Consider the following 20302-nt stretch of genomic DNA (forward strand, 5'->3'; position numbering starts at 1 on the left):
GGCAAGGGAGGACAGAGGAATGAGTCCTGGATGGAATTCCAGAAGTCCCGGGCAGTGCTCTTACCTTCTGTCTGTCTGATCCTGGGTGAGTCACCTGACTTCCTGAGAAGGAGAACCCCCACCTGGGCATGACCCATGACAGCTGCTGCCAGGGCTGTGAGAACTGAGCAAGCAGTCGTCTTGGTCCTTGTGTGTGTGGTGTGTCTGCTGGTGGGCATGGCAGAACCAGGAGAAAGGAAGGCTCCATGTACCTGGGGAACCAGGGCTCCTGGTACGCAGAAAAGAGGCACTTCCAAGGATGGCCTGGGAGGGGCCGGGGGATGCCAAGCCCGCCTGCGCGGGGTCTCCTGCCAGCCCAGGCCCGTCCGGCTCCGGAGAGGCAAGGGTGGGGAAACTAACCAAAAAGGCTAGTGCTTCTTCCTGTCCCCTGCAAAGGCAGAATTGGGGAGTTTAAGTCAGAACGAAGCCCAGAACTCACCTCTTTGAGCCTTCCGGAGAAAGAACAGACCGTGAGGATCCCTTTCAGAGATTAGTCTCCACTTGGAGACAGCTTTCCCGCGGCGCCAGGGCGGAGCTGAGCTCCAGATGTCCGGGCGCACACAGCTGTAGGGTCACGTGGCAGCGGCCCTGGCCCCCCTTCCTGCCAACGCTGCATTTGGCCCAGGCCCCGTCCATGGCCGCCCTTGGGACCCTGCGCTGAGCCCCGGAGGCCCCAGCATCCGGGGCCGCGCCACTCCCAAGGGCAGAAGGTGTGTCAGGATCCCAAGGACCACCGTGGTGGGTAGGGATGGGTAGAAGGGATTCGGCCTCAGCGCGGGAAGGGGGTGGGGCCGAGGCTCCGCGACTCTCGGCCCGGCTCTGGGGCACCGTCCTGGGCCGGAGCTGAGAGAGTGGCAGACGGCTAAGAGGAGGAACCTCTTGTCCTTTCAGGGTGTCCATCCCAGTGGGGGGAGTTAGGGTCCAGTATAGGAGGACCCGGAGGGGGGTGAACGACCAGTAGCCGGAGACCCCTGGCCTGTGGCCTCCCGCGGCCTCCCCTCCGGGAGCGCGGGGCGGGAGCCCCCGCCGGCTGTTGGCTTCCACGTCGCGAGCCCCTGACTGAGTCTCTCTGCAGGGGGCGCGAGCGCCGGCCAGGCTGACATGAGGCGGAGGCTGCGCCTACGCCGAGAAGCGTTGCTCACGCTGCTCCTCGGCGCCACCCTCGGCCTCCTGCTCTACGCGCAGCACGAAGGCGCGGCCCCGACGACGAGCGCGCCGCGAGCACAAGGGAGGGCGGCGCCGGGGCCCACCCCAGGGCTCCGTGTATTTCAGGCCCCGGACACGGGTGCAGCCCCTCCGGCCTACGAAGGGGATACGCCGGAGCCGCCCACGCCCACGGGACCGTTTGACTTCGGCCGCTATCTGCGCGCCAAGGACCAGCGGCGCTTCCCTCTCCTCATTAATCAGCCGCACAAGTGCCAAGGAAATGGCGCGTTCCCCCGCGGACCCGACCTGCTCATCGCCGTCAAGTCGGTGGCGGCAGACTTCGAGCGGCGCCAGGCCGTGCGCCAGACGTGGGGTGCTGAGGGGCGCGTGCAGGGGGCGCTAGTGCGCCGAGTGTTCTTGTTGGGCGTACCCAGGGGCGCAGGCACAGTCGGGGGTGAGGCGGAAGCGGGCACTCAAACGCACTGGAGCGCCCTGCTGCGTGCCGAGAGCCGCGCGTACGCGGACATCCTGCTCTGGGCCTTCGACGACACTTTCTTCAACCTAACGCTCAAGGAGATCCACTTTCTGGCCTGGGCCTCCGCCTACTGCCCCGACGTGCGCTTCGTTTTTAAAGGCGACGCCGACGTGTTCGTACACGTGGGAAACCTGCTGGAGTTCCTGGCGCCGAGGGATCCGGAGCAGGACCTGCTTGCAGGTGACGTGATCGTGCAGGCGCGGCCAATCCGCGTGCGGGCCAGCAAGTACTACATTCCGGAGGCTGTGTACGGCCTGCCAGCCTACCCGGCCTACGCAGGTGGCGGCGGCTTCGTGCTCTCGGGGGCCACGCTGCGCCGCCTGGCCGGTGCCTGCGCGCAGGTTGAGCTTTTCCCCATCGACGACGTCTTTCTGGGCATGTGTCTACAGCGCCTGCGCCTCACGCCTGAACCTCATCCTGCTTTCCGCACTTTTGGCATCCCTCGACCTTCAGCCGCACCGCACCTCCACACCTTCGACCCCTGCTTTTATCGCGAGCTGGTTGTAGTGCACGGGCTCTCAGCTGCTGACATCTGGCTTATGTGGCACCTGCTGCACGGGCCAAACGAGCAAGCCTGTGCGCGTCCATGGCCTGTTCCTGCTGGCCCTTTCCAGTGGGGCCCCTAGCCTCCTATCACAGCTTTAAGCCCCCCTCATTCAGGATATAAGTGGGAGGTAGCTTGAAGGGTAGGTTTCCCAGGCGGTTTAGTGCTGTGTACGTGGTTCTTCCCCATAAAGGGGTATCCAGGTGTCTGCCTTCAGAAGGCCCAGGGAATGAAGACTGAGCTTGGCTCCTGCTGACCCTCTCTACTGGGCCGTGATCCGGAACCAATCTAATGGTGGCACTTTTGAGATAGCCAGGGCTGAGGTGGTGAAGAACCAGGCTCTTTGCCAAACAGGTGAATATGCTTGGTCCTCTTAGCAGGGAGGTGTGAGTGTATGTATGGGGGGAGGGGTGGTGGCAGAGGCTCATGAAGTCTGACCATGCTCCTTAGTTCAGAACCCCTAGAGTGATGCCAACAAATGCAGGTCTTTCTCAAAGCTGGACCCCACAGCGAGGGGTAAAGGGCCTGGCCTCAGTCCTCATGGAACCAGCAGCCATTCTGCCACAACTCAGTCTGAAAGTAGGTGTTTTGCTTCCTATCTGCCCCTCCAGTTTGCAAATTGGTCTTAGCCCTGTCTAGGTCTTTAGATCTGCTTTCCTGGGGCCAGCCCCTCCTAAGCCCTGGACTAGGTGGAACACCTGGGATGGAGGCACACAGACTGGGCACACTGTCCTACCTGACACAGAGGTAGCACACACACCTCCAGCTACCCACGGGAGAAGAACCTACACCCATGCAACTATGCCAGTCTCCCACTGGAGTCTGTGCTGCCCCCTTCAGAGAAGCCAAGGAACCTCTTCTAAGATGATTTCAGCTGTAAAATTCCCCATCTTCTTCAACCACCCCCTTTCTCAAAAACAAACCAACCAACAAAAAAACACCAATGCCTCCAGGCTTATTTTAGTACAAACATCCCAGCATCAGCACATGGGTAGCTGTTGCTGAGGGCACAGGTCTTTATTGGAGGAGGGGTATGGGTAGGGCATAAGGAAGATTCCCCCATTCTAGGAGGATGGGAAGAGTCCTGGCTGCCCCACAGTGGGATGTGTGGGGGTCTCTGGCCAGGCCACCATCCACACAGGAAGACACTAATCAGTCACGAAGTCATGGGAACGTCACACAAGAGCCCGGGGCTGGTCCCCCGCACATTCATTGTTAAACTATACAGGATGAGGCTGTACATGAATTAATTACAAAAGAGTCATATTTACAAAAATATGTACACACATTTGAAAAACCTCACAAAATTGTCATCTATGTATCACAAGTTGCTAGACCAAAATATTAAAAATGGGATAAAATTATACATTTCTCTTCTCAATTCTTTTCAAAAGGATTAATATTTTTAAAGCACATATGCTTCTTTCCTTAGCAAGTCCCACGAAGAGGGAGCAGCCCAGCCCTCTACGAGCCCCAGAGGCCTTGAGCGGTGAAAGGGCCCGGCCAGGGGACACTGCCCAGAGTCAGGGCAGGAGAGCCAAGCCCACAGTGCAGAACAGAATGCTGAAACACACAAAAAAGGAGGAAGATGTCTTTGGCTAAAACTTTGGCATTAAATAAAAGAGGCAAACAGAATGGAAACATGCAGCCCCACCAGCAACGTTGGGGCAAAGCAGGGGAACAGGTGACCTTGAAGGCTTGCTCCAAGACAGGCAGAGCCAGGCCTGGGCACATACCTTGATGGTAGAAAGTTGTGTTTTAACCACTTGGGTGTGCCTACTGGGCCTGGCAGGGAGCGCGTGCAAGAAACAAACAGGGAAGGGCAGGTGGGCCACCTTGGCCACAGCCAGCTCATCAAGTAACTAAAGTGGATGTAGTGCAAAAGTCGCAACCAAGTACTACGGACACGCTACCTGCTTGCCTTAAAGGTCCTGTGGCAATGTTGGGCCAAAGGCAGGACCGTGTCCTTGTCTGAGTGCCTGTGTTCTCAGCCACAGAAAAGTCCCAAGTTTTCCCAATGTGTGTGGGACAGGGGGACAGAACCCTGTCTCCTTACATGTTAGTTGAGAGCTCCTGGCTCCAGTTATCAAGGCTCAGAGTTTGTGCTTCTCTTTGCAGTCTGTGTCCCCTGTTGGCACCAGCAGGCTGAGAACGGACTGAGGAATATCTGGGCCTCTCACCCCATGGCAGAGTACCCAGCCCGAGCCCCACCTCAAAATACCATAACAGCCCTTCCACACTGGCAAGATGTCTAAGAAAACCCACAGGGTGGCCCACTGAACAGGATGCAATGCACAGTTCCACGGGGCAGAGGGGCAAGGGTCATGACGTTCCTAGGGGAGCTCCGTGGTTCTCAGGTGGGCACCAGGTCTGGGGGGACCATAAAGGGTCACCGAGGCGATGTGGTTGTTCTGCATGACCTGGCGTAGGAAGAGGACAGTGAGTCGAGGGGGAGGAGTCGAAGGGATGTAAGCACAGCAAAACTCCCACAAAACCCCCAGTGGGATCAGTCCTGGGCTGTGACAGAAGAGAAGGCAGTTGAGGCAGCACCTGTGTGTGCAACACACTTGCACATGGGACTGGACTGACCCCTCAACACCCCCCAGGCTCATGCTAAGGGTCACCTCTGCCCTGTGTCTACCTGTTCCTCCGGGACACATAAACTTCACCATACTTATCTGTCCAGCCCTTCTGGAACTGCTAGGGGTCTGCTAAAGGTATGACGACCAGATGGGAAAGCAGGGGCAGCCCATTTTTCTCCCAGCCAGTGGAGCCTCACGAGCCCCTCGCCCCACCGCACATTCATTCATATGGCATTTAAAGAGCACCCCCAATGCCCCCAGACAGAGTCCCACTTGCCCTGCAGTTCCCTTTGCTATTGTACTCATGTTTTCAAATATAAATGCGGGCTCCTCATTTACCCTCATCTTCTTGGATGAGCCTGCCCAGCAGGGCCTTCAGGCTATCCCCAATCTCTCTCCCCCATCACTTGCCTGTCCTTGCCATGATCACCAGCCACTCAACCCCTAGGGCTTACCTCAAAGATCATCCGCTGAAGACCAAAGCAGAATGTAGAGCCAAAAGGGTTGGTGTTGTTTGGGGACGAGGACCTGAGGCCAGGGAAGCCAGAATTAGAGGGGCAGACAGAGACCTAGGCCAGCTGGGGCATCCAGTTCCCTCTGGGGTAGGGGCTGTTAGCCAGTGGTCCCTCAGGGTTCTGAGTGTGTTTCCCACATGGGCTCTCGAGGTCCGAGGCACAGTGATTGATCTCACTCAAGCACCAAATCCTATGCAGTCCAGCTGGCACAGAAGGGCATTATGCAATTGGACTGGAATGTACAAAGTCAGGCGGGAGAGGGCACCTCAGACAGCAGGGCAACCAGGTACTGGGCTGTGAACTAAAGCAGGTAGCAGGTGTGATGGAGACAGCTAGTCAAACTGCCTCCCTCTCTGAGCAACTGGAGGTAGGAGGGAGAGGGGGCAGCCCTTCTGGTTGCAAGTAAATGTGCAGAACTGTTGGCTGAGTTGTAACTCACAGGGCTGAGGCAGGAAGCATGTGGCAACATCAGAAATTCCTGCTGGTTTTAAGCCATACCCACTGCTAGGGTTCCCGGTCCTTCTGGGTGGTGAGGAACTGGGTGGGGCCATCAGAAAGCAACCCCCACTCACCTGTGCAGGACCACAGGCTTCTCCACAGGGTGTCCCAGGAGCTCCTGGATGTTGTCCCACTACAAGAGGGATGAAGGTGACAGGGGATTAGTAGGGACCCGACCCCACTGTGACCAATGGCTGGCCCAAAGGACACAGGCACCTGGACTGTTGGCAGGCTCGTGCCCTCCTCATTTTCAGACTGTGTCAGGTGGGAAAAGTAGGGGCTCACCTTGCTGTAAGTTGTGCATGTTTCTGTCTGACCCTCTATGTTTTCTGGAAAGAGAACACAGCATGGTTGGTAGCTGGCCTGGCCTGGACTCAGTTCCACATCTGCTCAGGCAGATGGCTCAGCCCACCTGCGACCCCAGCCCTCGCCACACTATGCACTGGGATTGAAGTTTGGAAACCAACAATCCCACAGGCACAGGATAAGACCTTAAGGGCTTCCAGGAGACTATAGACCAAAAACCATGTGGCCCCCAGAACCAAGAGCCCAACCCAGAGGAGCTGAGGCTCTGAGGAGAAGCAGGTGGGCAAAGAGTCCACACATCCAACCACTGCCACCCTCTCTGCTTGAATCATCATCTCTTCGAAGCATGAGAGACTGACTCTAAAACCCTTTCCTTACCATGAGAATACTGACTACTCACCTCTCTTTACAGTGAGGGGGATCTTGAACTCACAGCGGTGATAACTAGAAAGAGAAGGGAGACGGGTAAAGGTGGGACCCCTTGGGAGACCTGACCACCCCCACATCTCAATTCTGCATCCCAGGAAGAACAGGATCGGGCACACCTGCTCAAAGCCCTGGAGAGGCCAGATTTGGGCCCTAGAGTCAAACCAGAAAGGGCATAGCTGGGGGGCTCTGAAGACCCTATCATCTCAGATAAGATGCCAAGCTTTCTGAATCCATTTCTCTATTTGTAAAATGGGTATAAATGGAGAGATATAAAGTAATGGACACTGTACCAGGAACAGAAAACACTCATGAAATTGGTTACTTTTCATGAATTAGCAAACATCCAAGGCCCAAGCTCTTTCCTGGAGGGGCAGGTGCAGGTATACTCACATATTAAAATTATAATGTCCAGGGTAATTGGTATGTAGGACAAATTTCTTCACTTTGTGTGTATTCGCATCAAAGAGAATGTCCTGGGATAGAAAACAAGGATGCTCAAGTGGGTAAAGTTACTGAGGCGGGCAGCAGGGTTTTGAGGGCATGTCCTACTCGAAGACACCTGCTCCACAATGGGGATGCCCTTGGGGAACAGCTCTGACCCAAAAAACAACCAAGGGGACAGCTGAGGCCTAGCACAATGGGATGACGACACACACCCAACCATCTCCAGGCTTCCTCATTCCAAACCTTGTACCAGTAGGCCCCACAGGCAGAGGGCTACAGCTCCCACTGCTTGGAAACTCAAACATGGTCAGGGAGATCTTCCCTGACAAAAAGCACCAGATTAAAAATGTAACTGAGCACAGATTTTGCCTTAAAAGCTAATGAGAAGATTCAGGGCTCCCCTGACTGTCAAGAAGCTCAGGGAACCTGGTTGTTCTGAAAGCCAGGACCTGCCAGATCCTTATGGCTTCCATGCGCCAGCACAGTTAAAGCTTCAAGTGTACACACAGGCCTGCCTAGCGCACTGCACACCCCCAGGGAAATGGAACACTTCTCTAAGGAATCACAGCTTACCACTCCAAGAGTGAAGTAGTTAAAAAAGTAGTCATTGCACTTGGATGGAACTTGCTTATGAGGAGAAGGAGAATGAATCTTCATCTGTTGGGGAAAAATAATAATGAATTAAAATCCAATCCATTAATACAGTTCTTGGATGAAATGAGTCTACAAGTTGTGTTTCTTGTATGACAGTCATCTGTTGGGTAAGCAAGAGTGTGAGAGTCCCCGATGCTGGTGCTGAACAACCCAGACATCTTTGGTTGACTATAGACTGGGCCCTGGTTTCCAAGGAAAGGCAGGACAATCTGACCAACAGGGGTCAGAAGACAGCTTTCAATTTACTTCTCCATCAGTTTTTTACTTTTTTTCCATTAGCTTTAATAGAACAGGTTCTATGGGAAAACAGCAGTGTATATTTATTCACTGTTAAGTTCAAATTGATTAAATAAAAAGAGCGAGATCACCTATTCACTTTATAAACACATTTCCTCTACCTTATCTTCTGACTTGTAGAAGACCTTGTGTGGAGAGCCAAGCATGCTAAGAACATCTTGACAGGAATCACCAAAATACACTGAGCGTTCAAATACCCGCATCTTGGCATCTGCTAGCAGGCCAGGTCCACAACCTGCAGAGAACAAGTAGAGGTGGTGAGGTTCCCAGTCAGGGCCTGGAACCCTGCAGCCCAGGGTCTGGAGCCCCAGAGAGGACAGTGGCTGCATGCTGCATTATCAGGTTTGGCTGAGGGGCAAGACTGCATGTAAACAGAAATACCAGGTCACCAGGACTTGAGATGTTACAGGAGATCACTGTCTACTCAAAATAATGCCAGAGACTCACTCAATCCCACAAAAGTAACATGGAGCTCTGGAAATGTCACTCACTGACTCACCAAATATTTAGTCACTGACGCCCTGGGCTAGACGCTAAGGGAGCAACGGTGAGAAAAACAGGTGCAGTCTCTGGCCACGTTGGAGCTCATGGTGTAAAGATTCTAATCAGACCATCACACAACTGTGGTACAACAAACAGCAGCACAGGTGCTATGGAAATATACAAATGGGTGCCACTATCTCCTGCCACTTTCCAGTTCCCAACAAGATACAGGATTTACGATAACAAGTACTTCTCTATGGTAACCCCCAACCTGAGACTGGACCGGAACATCACTCTATAAAAGAGCCAAGAGCTAAGCACCCATTAACTTACTCCCTAACTCTACAAACACTAACACTCAAAAAGAGACAAATCAGGAAAGTGGGTGAAAATGGAAAACCTGATTTGCCAAAGGTTTCTTCTTTGGGAACAATCTTTAAACTATGACTTTGTCTAATACATTTAAAAAATGATTCTAGTTAAATACACACACACACACACGCACACACACACAGAAGTGGTTGTGGAATAGCAACGAACATACCAACAGTAAAATTTCCCTCATTGTGTGGATGGGAAGAAAGAGTGTTTTGCCCAAAATTATAAAAGGAAGCTAAGAATCTGAGGAGGAATAATTTCTGGTACCGTGATAATCACCACTATCGCCTTACTCTGCATAGGGCTTTACAGCTGACAAAGCTCTTTCTTGTACAATAAAAGCTGTTTCAAATCCCACTCCTCACACACACAGACAAAGCTGTGTGTAAATCAGGGGAAAAAAGTATAGTTCACATTAACTTCTGTGTATAAATCCGGTAAACAGGAGATGGCAAGAGTTAACATCAACATTCTAGGAATCAGTGAACGAAGATGAAGTGCAATGGGTGAATTTAATTCAGATGACCATTGTATCTACTACTGTGGGCAGGAATCCCTTAGAAGAAATGGAGTAGCCATCATGGTCAACAAAAGAGTCCGAAATGCAATACTTGGATGCAATCTCCAAAATGACAGAATGATGTCTGTTCGTTTCCAAGGCAAACCATCCAGTATCACAGTAATCCAAGTCTATGTCCCCAACCAGTAATGTCGAAGAAGCTGAACAGTTCTATGAAGACCTACAAGACCTTCTAGAACTAACACCCAAAAAAGATGTCCTTTTCATTATAGGGGACTAGAATGCAAAAGTAGGAAGTCAAGAAACACCTGGAATAACAGGCAAATTTGGCCTTGGAGTACAGAATGAAGCAGGGCAAAGGCTAAGAGTTCTGCCAAGAGAATGCACTGGTCATAGCAAACACCCTCTCCCAACAACACAAGAGAAGACTCTACACATGGACATCACCAGATGGTCAGATTGATTATATTCTTTGCAGCCAAAGATGGAGAAGTTCTATACAGTCAGCAAAAATAAGACTGGGAGCTGACTGTGGCTCAGATCGTGAACTCCTTATTGCCAAATTCAGACTGAAATTGAAGAAAGTGGAGAAAACCACTAGACCATTCAGGTATGACCTAAATCAAATCCCTTATGATTATACAGTGGAAGTGAGAAATAGATTTAAGGGACTAGATCTGACAGACAGAGTGCCTGATGAACTATGAATGGAGGTTCGTGACATTGTACAGGAGACAGGGATCAAGACCATCCCCATGGAAAAGAAATGCAAAAAAGCAAAATGGCTGTCTGAGGAGGCCTTACAAATAGCTGTGAAAAAAAGAGAAGCAAAAAGCAAAGGAGAAAAGGAAAGATATAAGCATCTGAATGCAGAGTTCCAAAGAATAGCAAGAAGAGATAAGAAAGCCTTCCTCAGCGATCAATGCCAAGAAATAGAGGAAAACAAGAGAATGGGAAAGACTAGAGATCTCTTCAAGATAATCAGAGATACCAAGGGAACATTTCATGCAAAGATGGGCTTGATAAAGGACAGAAATGGTATGGACCTAACAGAAGCAGAAGATATTAAGAAGAGGATACACAGAAGAATACACAGAAGAACTGTACAAAAAAGAGCTTCATGACCCAGATAATCATGATGGTGTGATCACTCACCTAGAGCCAGACATCCTGGAATGTGAAGTCAAGTGAGCCTTAGGAAGCATCACTATGAACAAAGCTAGTGGAGGTGATGGAATTCCAGGTGAGTTACTTCAAATCCTGGAAGATGATGCTGTGAAAGTGCTGCACTCAATATGCCAGCAACTTTGGAAAACTCAGCAGTGGCCACAGGACTGGAAAAGGTCTGTTTTCATTCCAATCCCAAAGAAAGGCAATGCCAAAGAATGCTCAAACTACCACACAATTGCACTCATCTCACACGTTAGCAAAGTAATGCTCAAAATTCTCCAAGCCAGGCTTCAGCAATACGTGAACCGTGAACTTCCAGATGTTCAAGCTGGATTTAGAAAAGGCAGAGGAACCAGAGATCAAATTGCCAACATGCGCTGGATCATGGAAAAAGCAAGAGAGTTCCAGAAAAACATCTATTTCTGCTTTATTGACTATGCGAAAGCCTTTGACTGTGTGGATCACAATAAACTGTGGAAAATGCTGAAAGCGATGGGAATACCAGACCACCTGACCTGCCTCTTGAGAAACCTGTATGCAGGTCAGGAAGCAACAGTTAGAACTGGACATGGAACAACAGACTGGTTCCAAATAGGAAAAGGAGTACGTCAAGGCTGTATATTGTCACCCTGCTTATTTAACTTCTATGCAGAGTACATCATGAGAAACGCTGGACTGGAAGAAACACAAGCTGGAATCAAGATTGCCGGGAGAAATATCAATAACCTCAGATATGCAGATGACACCACCCTTATGGCAGAAAGTGAAGAAGAACTAAAGAGCCTCTTGATGAAAGTGAAAGACAGTGAAAAAGTTGGCTTAAAGCTCAACATTCAGAAAACTTAAGATCATGGCATCCAGTGTAATCACTTCATGGCAAATAGATGGGGAAACCGTGGAAGCAGTGTCAGACTTTATTCTTCTGGGCTCCAAAATCACTGCAGATGGTGATTGCAGCCATGAAATTAAAAGATGCTTACTCCTTGGAAGAAAAGTTATGACCAACCTAGACAGCATATTGAAAAGCAGAGACATTACTTTGTCAACGAAGGTCCGTCTAGTCAAGGCTATGGTTTTTCCAATGGTCATGAATGGATGTGAGAGTTGGACTGTGAAGTAAGCTGAGCGCCGAAGAATTGATGCTTTTGAACTGTGGTGTTGGAGAAGACTCTTGAGAGTCCCTCGGACTGCAAGGAGATCCAACCAGTCCATCCTAAAGGAAATCAGTCCTGAATATTCCTTGGAACGACAGATGCTGAAGCTGAAACTCCAATACTTTGGCCACCTGATGTGAAGAGCTGATTTATTTGAAAAGACCCTGATGCTGGGAGGGATTGAGGGCAGGAGGTGAAGGGGACGACAGAGGATGAGATGGTTGGATGGCATCGCCAACTCAATGGACATGGGTTTCAGTGAACTCCGGGAGTTGGTGATGGACAGGGAGGCCTGGTGTGCTGCGGTTCATGGGGTCGCAAAGAGTCGGACATGACTGAGCGACTGAACTGAGCTAAACTGATAAATCCTGATAAGCCTGGGTGACCTATGGAAACCACTGAAAGTCCTGTCAAGCTAGACTGTGTGCCCAAAGTCTGCAAGTACCAGATCCTTGTGAATGTCCACACAGGGCTGTTTGGGAGGCACCCTTCACAGGTGAGTCTCCTCTCTTGTCTCACTCTATCTGAAGTCTCCTCAAGTAAAAGTACCCTTAGTTTCTCAAAGAGACTATTTTAGTTTCTGATTCCCTTGAGCGAGGGAATCATTACTGTGGGGATCAAGACAGTTGAATGGCATCACTGTAGTCACTCTCCACAGGAACTGTCAGTGAGTACTGAGTGGGATAATAACTCAGTGAGGTCTTGATTTAAGGTGTTTCCCCCAGTGACCTTGTAGGCAGTGTGATGTGACTGCTGGGACTGTCCTGTCAGGGTGGTGGTCAGAACTGGCTGAGACCCCCTACTCTCAACAGGCTCCTCTTGCTGTCACCTGGTATACTCACACCACCCTTGATTACCCCACTGCTTCAAGCAGCAATCCTCCTGAGACGACCTCAATTTCTTTTTTGAAATGCCACATCTCAATTCTTTCAAAAACTACAGCACAAGCACAATGCTCCTTTAAGTAGCTCATGTTCTGCCATGGCTAGAAAACCACATTTTAAGAAATTTCTAACCTGGAGTCTTTGAACTGTCTAATTGTTCAGGGGAGTGAGTTTACAATTTATTTGCCAGATTCTTAGCAGTTGAGAATTGATACCCCAGAGACTGAGGGAAGACCCCAGCTTACAAAGGCTGACTAGACTATGAGCTCCATGAAGGCATAGGCCCCTTCATGGAGCTCACAGTCCCCAGGTCATCTTTATGGAGGCAAATTCCACACTGGATGATCTCTGTACCCCTAAGCATAATCCAAAGTTCGAAGGAGCTGAGACTGTCCACACAAGAAAATCACAGGATGAGGTGTGGATCCTAGAAAGACTGGCTACTGAAGGCAGCAATTCTTTTTTGTTTGCAATCAGCAAAACTGAGCAGGGTATGGCCAAATCACAATTCAACAAGTCCCTCTTGACAGTCTACTCTGCAAAATGAGCAGAAAGGGTGGAAAATGAGAGAACACGCAACACTGAGCCTGTAAGATACACCTCTAGGACCCGGGCACCACCGCAAAACTAAGTACACAGAGGCTGATGTACATGCTAAGGGAAGGAGTTTTACTGTCATTTTTAAGAGCTGCTCAAAATAAAACTATGTCTTATTCCTTCACAAACAAATGAAAACTTCTAACCATAAACGTCAGCACCATTTGTCTTCTACCAGCTATCCCTAAGGACATGGGATTTTAGACCATCTCAACAAGGCTATAATGGAGAAGCCCCCACCCCAAAGCCAGGAACTGACCTGCAGCAAGGAGGCGGAGTCGTAAACCTGAGGGTCCAGTTCCATCCCGGAGAACATCCACACTCTCAGCATACACGTTGCCCAGGAAACAGCTCAGGGGCATCACGGGCGCCCTGGGGGCAGGCACAGAGTGAGCAGAGACTTTGTCCTCCCTCCCAGGGAACCCATGGCCTTAGCATGAAGCCTGTGCTCCCCCACACGTACTTGGTATCCTGTAGGCTGTTCCCACTGTAGATATACATTCGTTTCACAGTTGCTCCGTGGGGTATCTGAAGAGAAGCCAGACCATGGGCAAAATTGGGCTGCAAACACAGGATAAATGTTTTACTAAAAGCACACTGCAGCCCTGGCATTTTCCCAATACTCATGGTCTTTGAGAACTGGCCAGGTCACAAAAGTAGGGAATTTAGAAGAGGAATATCTCAGTTTTAGGCACAACTGTAGTACTGGTACTGCCTTATTTGGTATGCATTTTCTGTATCCATTTTCTCACTGGGTATTGTTATCTGCAGTGTGGAATGGTTTCTGAGAAACTTTGAAATTTGCTTGATTTATCAAGGTATGTTAAAAAAAAAAAAAAAAAAAGAACTGGCCAGGTCAAAGCATAGTCTGATCTGTGTCCAGGTCAATAAATTCACTCAACCATGCAAGTTCATCTTTAATTTTACTTAGTTTTCCTTTCCTTCATCAGGGAGAAAATGTAGAAATGCCTTCTTTAATAAAATGTAAAAGTTACAAAAAACTATCAATTTCATAACACCAAGGATGCCATTGTCAAAGGATGAATTCTCTCAAATTCTAGGCCATTGAGAAAAACTGTGGTGATTTGGAGTTTTAAAGCACACGACATGGATTTCCCTCTGGAGAGCGAGTTCGACCTCACTTCAGTTGGAAGCGCCCTCCTCCTTGGAATGCCAGCCTGGGCTTTGTTCTGTCAGCTTCACCCACTGTACCCCTAAGGGGCCTCTGAAGACCTCAGAGATTAAGGGAACCAAAGGAAGGGTACCTATCCAGCCTCCTCCAATGGTACTGTCTTCTGCCCCCCGCCACCTGGGCATTGGGCAATAAATATCAGGGAAAGAAAAAGGCTAACCTCATACTTGGGAGCCTCGGTCCAGGAATCTAGCTGAAAAGAGAAAGACAATCCTCTGAAGTTGAGGTGGAAGAGCTGCTCAGCAGAGTTGTACACTGTGGGAGTGGGGAGAAGAAAATGACAAGGTTGAACGGCATCCGAAGCTGTGAACACAAACCAGCCTGACAGGGAGTAATGACTGGCAACATTTTCATTGTGTCTCATTTCTGAACCGACTTACTAGGCTGAAAACCACGGGGGAGAGCCTTCCTTCACACCCAAGTGCTGGTCCCCAAATCCGATAGGTGCTTTGAGGTTGGGGCTGGCATGGCACCACTTGCCAGATTTATTACTATTGGCTGCTACAGATGACCAGAGGAATCAGATGGACTGGGCTTACCTCCAGGATGGGTTGCACCAAAAGACTGGTCAATCTGCTCAATGGTGGGAGCTATGGCTTGAGAATTGAAATGCACGCCACTGAAAAACAAAGATGATTTTTAATACCAGGCTTGTAGGATGCACTCACAGGTAATTAGAGATGGTGGCTGGAAGAGTTACTCTTAAAATACATGGGGGTTGAGGCTATAATTATATAAAAATAAAGGTTTAACTATAGAACTTTTAAATAAGAGACAATTAATGAGGTCAGAAATAGTCAATCCTCCTGAGGCTGATACAGAGGATTAGCCCTCTAGGACCTCCCAAGACATCTATGGTGACCAGGCCCAGTTCAGAAGGAAGTAAATCCAGCCTCAGCCCCATGGCATTTGGACTTGGATAAGGAAGAGTCATAGAAATAGACATTGTTAATGTGTTTTCTCAGAATGCCTATGATTAGTTTGTCCTGAAAAGGAACTTTCTTAAAAAGGGGATGAACATTTTAAATGTAGGATACAGCCAAGCAAGGCAGCTTGTTTTCCTAACAAGCAGAAGAACCAGCACTCATCAACTGGGTGAATGGGTAAGTGGATGGGGAGGAATGATCCCAAGTAAAGGAAAAATACCTGGGAAGGAGTGGGCTTGGGAGCAAAGAGGAGCATGTGATTTCAGATGATGAGCACGAAGATAAGTCATTTCTAACTTTAAGGAGAATGCTTAAAGGTTAAAAATATTTTTTAAAAAATGAGTATCACTTATGGAATACCTCTGCATTTTAAAAATGTTATTAAGTATAGTTGATTTACAATATTGTGTTAATTTCTGCTATACAGCAAAGTGATTCAATTATATATATATATATATATTCTTTTTCACATTCTTTCCATTATGATTTATTACAGGATATTGAAAATAGTTTCCCATCTATACAGTAGGACCTTGCTGTGTATCTAGTCTGTATATAATAGTTAGCATCTAGAGCACCTCTGTTTTTAACCAGGCACTGCGCTATATGCTTTATCAGCATTATCTCATGTAGTTTTCCTAACTCAGCAGCCAGATTTATGCTTTCACTTCTCTGATGAAAAAACAAGCTCAAAGAGGTTAAGTGACTTTCCCAATTTCACAGAGTAATAAAATGAAGAAGTCATAACTCAAACCCAGGGCAGCCTGACTCTCGACCCCTCGCTTACCCACCAGTGATTCTTAAGAAGGTAAAGAGAAGCCAGACCTTGAGGTACTGAAGGCCCCAGTAAGACTAAGAGATAACCAGAATTTGCAGGGGTCAGTGCTATTATGCATCTGGTTTATCCACTTCTCTATCGGCAGATATTGCTTGAAACAACCCAGGAACTGATCCCTTTGATATCCTCAAAAAGGGAAGCTTGTTAAGGAAGCTTACTGAACAGAATATTCTAGATGCCAGCACAACGACTTACCATATGGGGGCTGAAATACTTGTGCACCATACAGGCTATTCTCGTTTTCATTCTAAAAAGCAGATTTTGCCCCCCCACCTGGCCCTCCCCTACAAATAGTGATCCTTTCGGCATTCTCTTTAGCATAGGCCTCAGAGTCAGCTATATCTGGTTGGTCCCACCTTTCCTGGTCATGAAAACATAAAATAAGCCCAGGTGTGCCAAGCCTAGGACACAAACCAGGAGAAAACTTACCAATATTTTAACTTTACTTTAGTCAAGTCATATACTTCAATCACCTAAAAACAAAAAGCAAATGTTTAAGATCTATTAGAGCTCTAAAGTTGGAAAAAGGTTAATTAGAAAAGACATTTATAGAGCAGTGAGGAAAAAAAATCACTAGCTGAAATTCTCCTGAAGCACTACACATTTTGTCTGTTTTTATTTCTAAATCTGGAAGAAAAACCGATACCACACATGGCATAAACTCATCTTCCCCCTCTTTCTAGAGGATGGTTCAACAGATGTCTGTAGATACTCTGGGTCAAGTTTTTGTATCTAGTCTACAGCTGGGTCATACATAAGCCTGCACATACCATGAGACAGGACAGTGAAACCCTCCACAAAAACAAATTCAAGCAGCTTGTGAAGGTTGTAACCTGTAAGGGGAATACTGAGCCCTTTTTCTTTCATACTATACTTTGTTGCATTATAAAAACCCAAATCAAGTCACTTTCAAAAACAGTTTCAAAATATTGTGGTTTACCAAAAAAAAGACGGAGCGGGGGGGCGGGGCGGTCTATCTTATTAGAAAATAAGTCATTTATTAGCCTAGGTCCAGTGTAACAATATTGTTATATCCCTAATGAAGAGCATCTGGTCCAACCTGGAGAACCTCAGGACCCTTGTGAAGTTTCTAAGGGTTCAGCTGATGAAATGCCAAGAACTCAGGGAGGAGACAAAGGAAAAGGCATTGAACATCCAGCCACTAGTGATGCCAAGTAATCCGCATCTGATGTCTTTGATGTCCATGGCATCAAAGGCTAGACGTCTAGCCAGTAGCATAGCTGACTGAGGACAGGCGAACCATCTGCTTTCCCCAGCTGGGAGATTTGGCTCCCACTGCAGAAGCACAAGCAGAGCTGGATCGCTCTGTTTGCCCTGACAACCAGGGCTTCATTCTGGGCAGGACTGTGGGTACTGGGTGACGGGGCGCCTGGCACTGTCACAGGAACAGAGATATAACAGGCAGTTCACTTGTGGTCAGACCTGTCCCTAACCTGGAAAACTACAAGCTGGGCTCTTCTTAACTATAAGGTGCAGCTATTCTGATTCTACATGCTGCTAAGAATCACTGCCTCTGCTGGGCTTTTGGAGCATTTCCATCTACCCTTTCCTATGCTACCAGTATATGCCATTCACTGGTTAGGCTCTTTGAGGTTTGGCTCATTAGTTTGCATAGAAGGGTACACAACACATGTCAGGGAGTCTGCCTGGGATGGAGCTAAGGGTAATATAAAGCTCAAAAACATGAAAAGAGGTGCTGAGGGAGGTCATGCAAGGGCAGAGGAATAGTTGTGATTCATGACAATATCTTCAGAAAGCTGGGGCATGGCAGTATATTATGCTAAACGGGTATGCCATTTTACTGAGGCCAGGATCCCAGGCTGCCAGAGGCCTCAACCCTCAGCCAGAACCTCTGCTCGTGCAGCTGGAGCAGCACTCTGCCCCTCTGATTGCTACCACTATGGCTGACCAATGGTCTCCCAAGGGCTGCCCATCACTCAGCCTGTGGGCCTCCAAAATATTCTTCCTGTGACACTATGGCACTTATGACGTGAAGGACTCCAAGATGGTTAGCACTCTGGGCCCCTTGCCAGAATCAACAAGCAGATTTTCGCCCATAGATGCTTGCTGAACCATAGGGACAGATAGCTGGGGAAATCTGAAAGCCATGGTTTTCTACCTCTAGGCTGGAAAAAGACCTTGATTTCTCCAGAGGAGAAGTTCTGGCAGCAGACAAGATAGGAAAGGAAAAGACAGGTGGCTGTACAGATTGTGACTTGTGAAGCTTCATTCCACAGGGCTCTCTCACAGTCAGGGAGGGAGAGGATGGGGGAACTGCAGGGGACAGCAGAGGGGAGAGGTGACTTCTGAAGCCCTTATATGGTGGGGCAGGCAGACTGGTCAAGTCAGACTTGGTGCCCATCAATGGTACCTGAGGGATTGCTTCCTCAGATTCCATACTCTCAGGCAGGGCCCCAGCCCTCCCTTCACAGGGACTCACAGAAGGCAGAGAGATGGCTCTACTCTCTTTTCCCACTCAAGCGTACTTTGAATTCCTTGCATTTCTGCATAGTATGCTCACACACTTTTATCCCATTTATTTCCCACATTCATCAACAGAACCTAAGCCATTTTTATTCCCAGAAGCCAGTCGCTATGCTCTGGTAATACAAAAAGCCTGGTGTCAGGTAGACTGCTTATCTTCTGTCGCTGTTGTCTCACTAGTAAGCCATATCACTCACAGGCTTGTTAGGATTAAACTAGGAAATGCATGGGAAGCACACAGCCATGTGACTAACAGGTACTAAGTGCTCACTAAACATATTTTCCTCACCATGCTGAAATTCTGCCATAGGCTGCCTATCTACCCTCCACTGTTGCCCATTTAGATTCAGTTCAGTTCAGTCACTCAGTCATGTCCGACTCTTTGCGACCCCATGAATCTCAGCACGCCAGGCCCCGCTGTCCATCACCAACTCCCAGAGTTCACTCAGACTCATGTCCATCGAGTCGGTGATGCCATCCAGCCATCTCATCCTCTGTCGTCCCCTTCTCCTCCTGCCCCCAATCCCTCCCAGCATCAGAGTCTTTTCCAATTAGTCAACTCTTCACATGAGGGGGCCAAAGTATTGGAGTTTCAGCTTTACCATCAGTCCTTCCAATGAACACCCAGGACTCGTCTCCTTTAGAATGGACTGGTTGGATCTCCTTGCAGTCCAAGGGACTCTCAAGAGTCTTCTCCAACACCACAGTTCAAAAGCATCAATTCTTCAGCGTTCAGCTTTCTTCATAGTCCAACTCTCACATCCATACATGACCTCTGGAAAAACCATAGCCTTGACTAGACGGACCTTTGTTGGCAAAGTAATGTCTCTGCTTTTGAATATGCTATCTAGGTTGGTCATAACTTTCCTTCCAAGGAGTAAGCATCTTTTAATTTCATGGCTGCAATCACCATCTGCAGTGATTTTGGAGCCCCCCAAAATAAAGTCTGACACTGCTTCCACTGTTTCCCCAACTACTTCCCATGAAGTGATGGGACCACATGCCATGATCTTAGTTTTCTGAATGTTGAGCTTTAAGCCAACCATTTCACTCTCCTCTTTCACTTTCATCAAGAGGCTCTTTAGCTCCTCTTTACTTTCTGCCGTAAGGGTGGTGTCATCTGCATAGCTGAGGTTATTGATATTTCTCCCGGCAACCTTGATTCCAGCTTGTGTTTCTTCCGTCGCAGCATTTCTCATGATGTATTCTGCATAGAAGTGAAATAAGCAGGGTGACAATATATAGCCTCGACGTACTCCTTTTCCTACTTGGAACCAGTCTGTTCCATGTCCAGTTCTAACTGTTGCTTCCTGACCTGCATATAGGTTTTTCAAGAGGCAGGTCAGGTGGTCTGGTATTCTCATTGCTTTCAGAATTTTCCAGTGTATTGTGATCCACACAGTCAAAGGCTTTCGCATAGTCAATAAAGCAGAAATAGATGTTTTTCTGGAACTCTCTTGCTTTTTCCATGATCCAGCGCATGTTGGCAATTTGATCTCTGGTTCCTCTGCCTTTTCTAAAACCAGCTTGAACATCTGGAAGTTCATGGTTCACGTGTTGCTGAAGCCTGGCTTGGAGAATTTTGAGCATTACTTTACTAGCGTGTGAAATGAGTGCAATTGTGCCGTAGTTTGAGCATTCTTTGGCATTGCCTTTCTTTGGGATT

At 48.5% G+C, this 20302-nt stretch overlaps 2 protein-coding genes across 3 annotated transcripts in view; one reads left to right on the forward strand and one right to left on the reverse strand.

Annotated features, from left to right (window-relative positions):
• Nucleotides 1–72: 72 nt before the first annotated feature.
• Nucleotides 73–3628, forward strand: B3GNT9 (UDP-GlcNAc:betaGal beta-1,3-N-acetylglucosaminyltransferase 9). 2 transcript variants are annotated; one of them, XM_040253399.1, is made up of 2 exons: nt 73–777; nt 1115–3628. In XM_040253399.1, the coding sequence occupies exon 2, from the start codon at nt 1141–1143 to the stop codon at nt 2344–2346; it is 1206 nt and encodes a 401-aa protein (XP_040109333.1). In that variant the 5' UTR covers nt 73–777; nt 1115–1140; the 3' UTR covers nt 2347–3628. The 2 variants fall into 2 exon arrangements, with proteins under 2 accessions (XP_040109333.1, XP_040109335.1); XM_040253401.1 differs by having other exon boundaries at nt 73–749.
• Nucleotides 3223–20302, reverse strand: part of PHAF1 (phagosome assembly factor 1) — a 31623-nt gene continuing 14543 nt past the window's right edge. The window contains exons 2-15 of the mRNA XM_040254118.1: nt 18401–18426; nt 16561–16604; nt 14907–14986; nt 14528–14622; nt 13639–13736; nt 13435–13547; nt 8091–8224; nt 7612–7695; nt 6985–7067; nt 6566–6609; nt 6145–6188; nt 5934–5992; nt 5302–5374; nt 3223–4684 (exon numbers count right to left, since the gene is read on the reverse strand). Of these exons, the coding sequence (XP_040110052.1) occupies nt 4598–4684; nt 5302–5374; nt 5934–5992; nt 6145–6188; nt 6566–6609; nt 6985–7067; nt 7612–7695; nt 8091–8224; nt 13435–13547; nt 13639–13736; nt 14528–14622; nt 14907–14986; nt 16561–16604; nt 18401–18426 (1064 nt within the window). The 3' untranslated portion in view covers nt 3223–4597. The remainder of the gene's footprint in view (nt 4685–5301; nt 5375–5933; nt 5993–6144; nt 6189–6565; nt 6610–6984; nt 7068–7611; nt 7696–8090; nt 8225–13434; nt 13548–13638; nt 13737–14527; nt 14623–14906; nt 14987–16560; nt 16605–18400; nt 18427–20302) is intronic.

The sequence above is a fragment of the Oryx dammah genome, unplaced genomic scaffold, assembly GCF_014754425.2.
Source record: "Oryx dammah isolate SB20612 unplaced genomic scaffold, SCBI_Odam_1.1 HiC_scaffold_13, whole genome shotgun sequence".
Classification (NCBI taxonomy): domain Eukaryota; kingdom Metazoa; phylum Chordata; class Mammalia; order Artiodactyla; family Bovidae; genus Oryx; species Oryx dammah.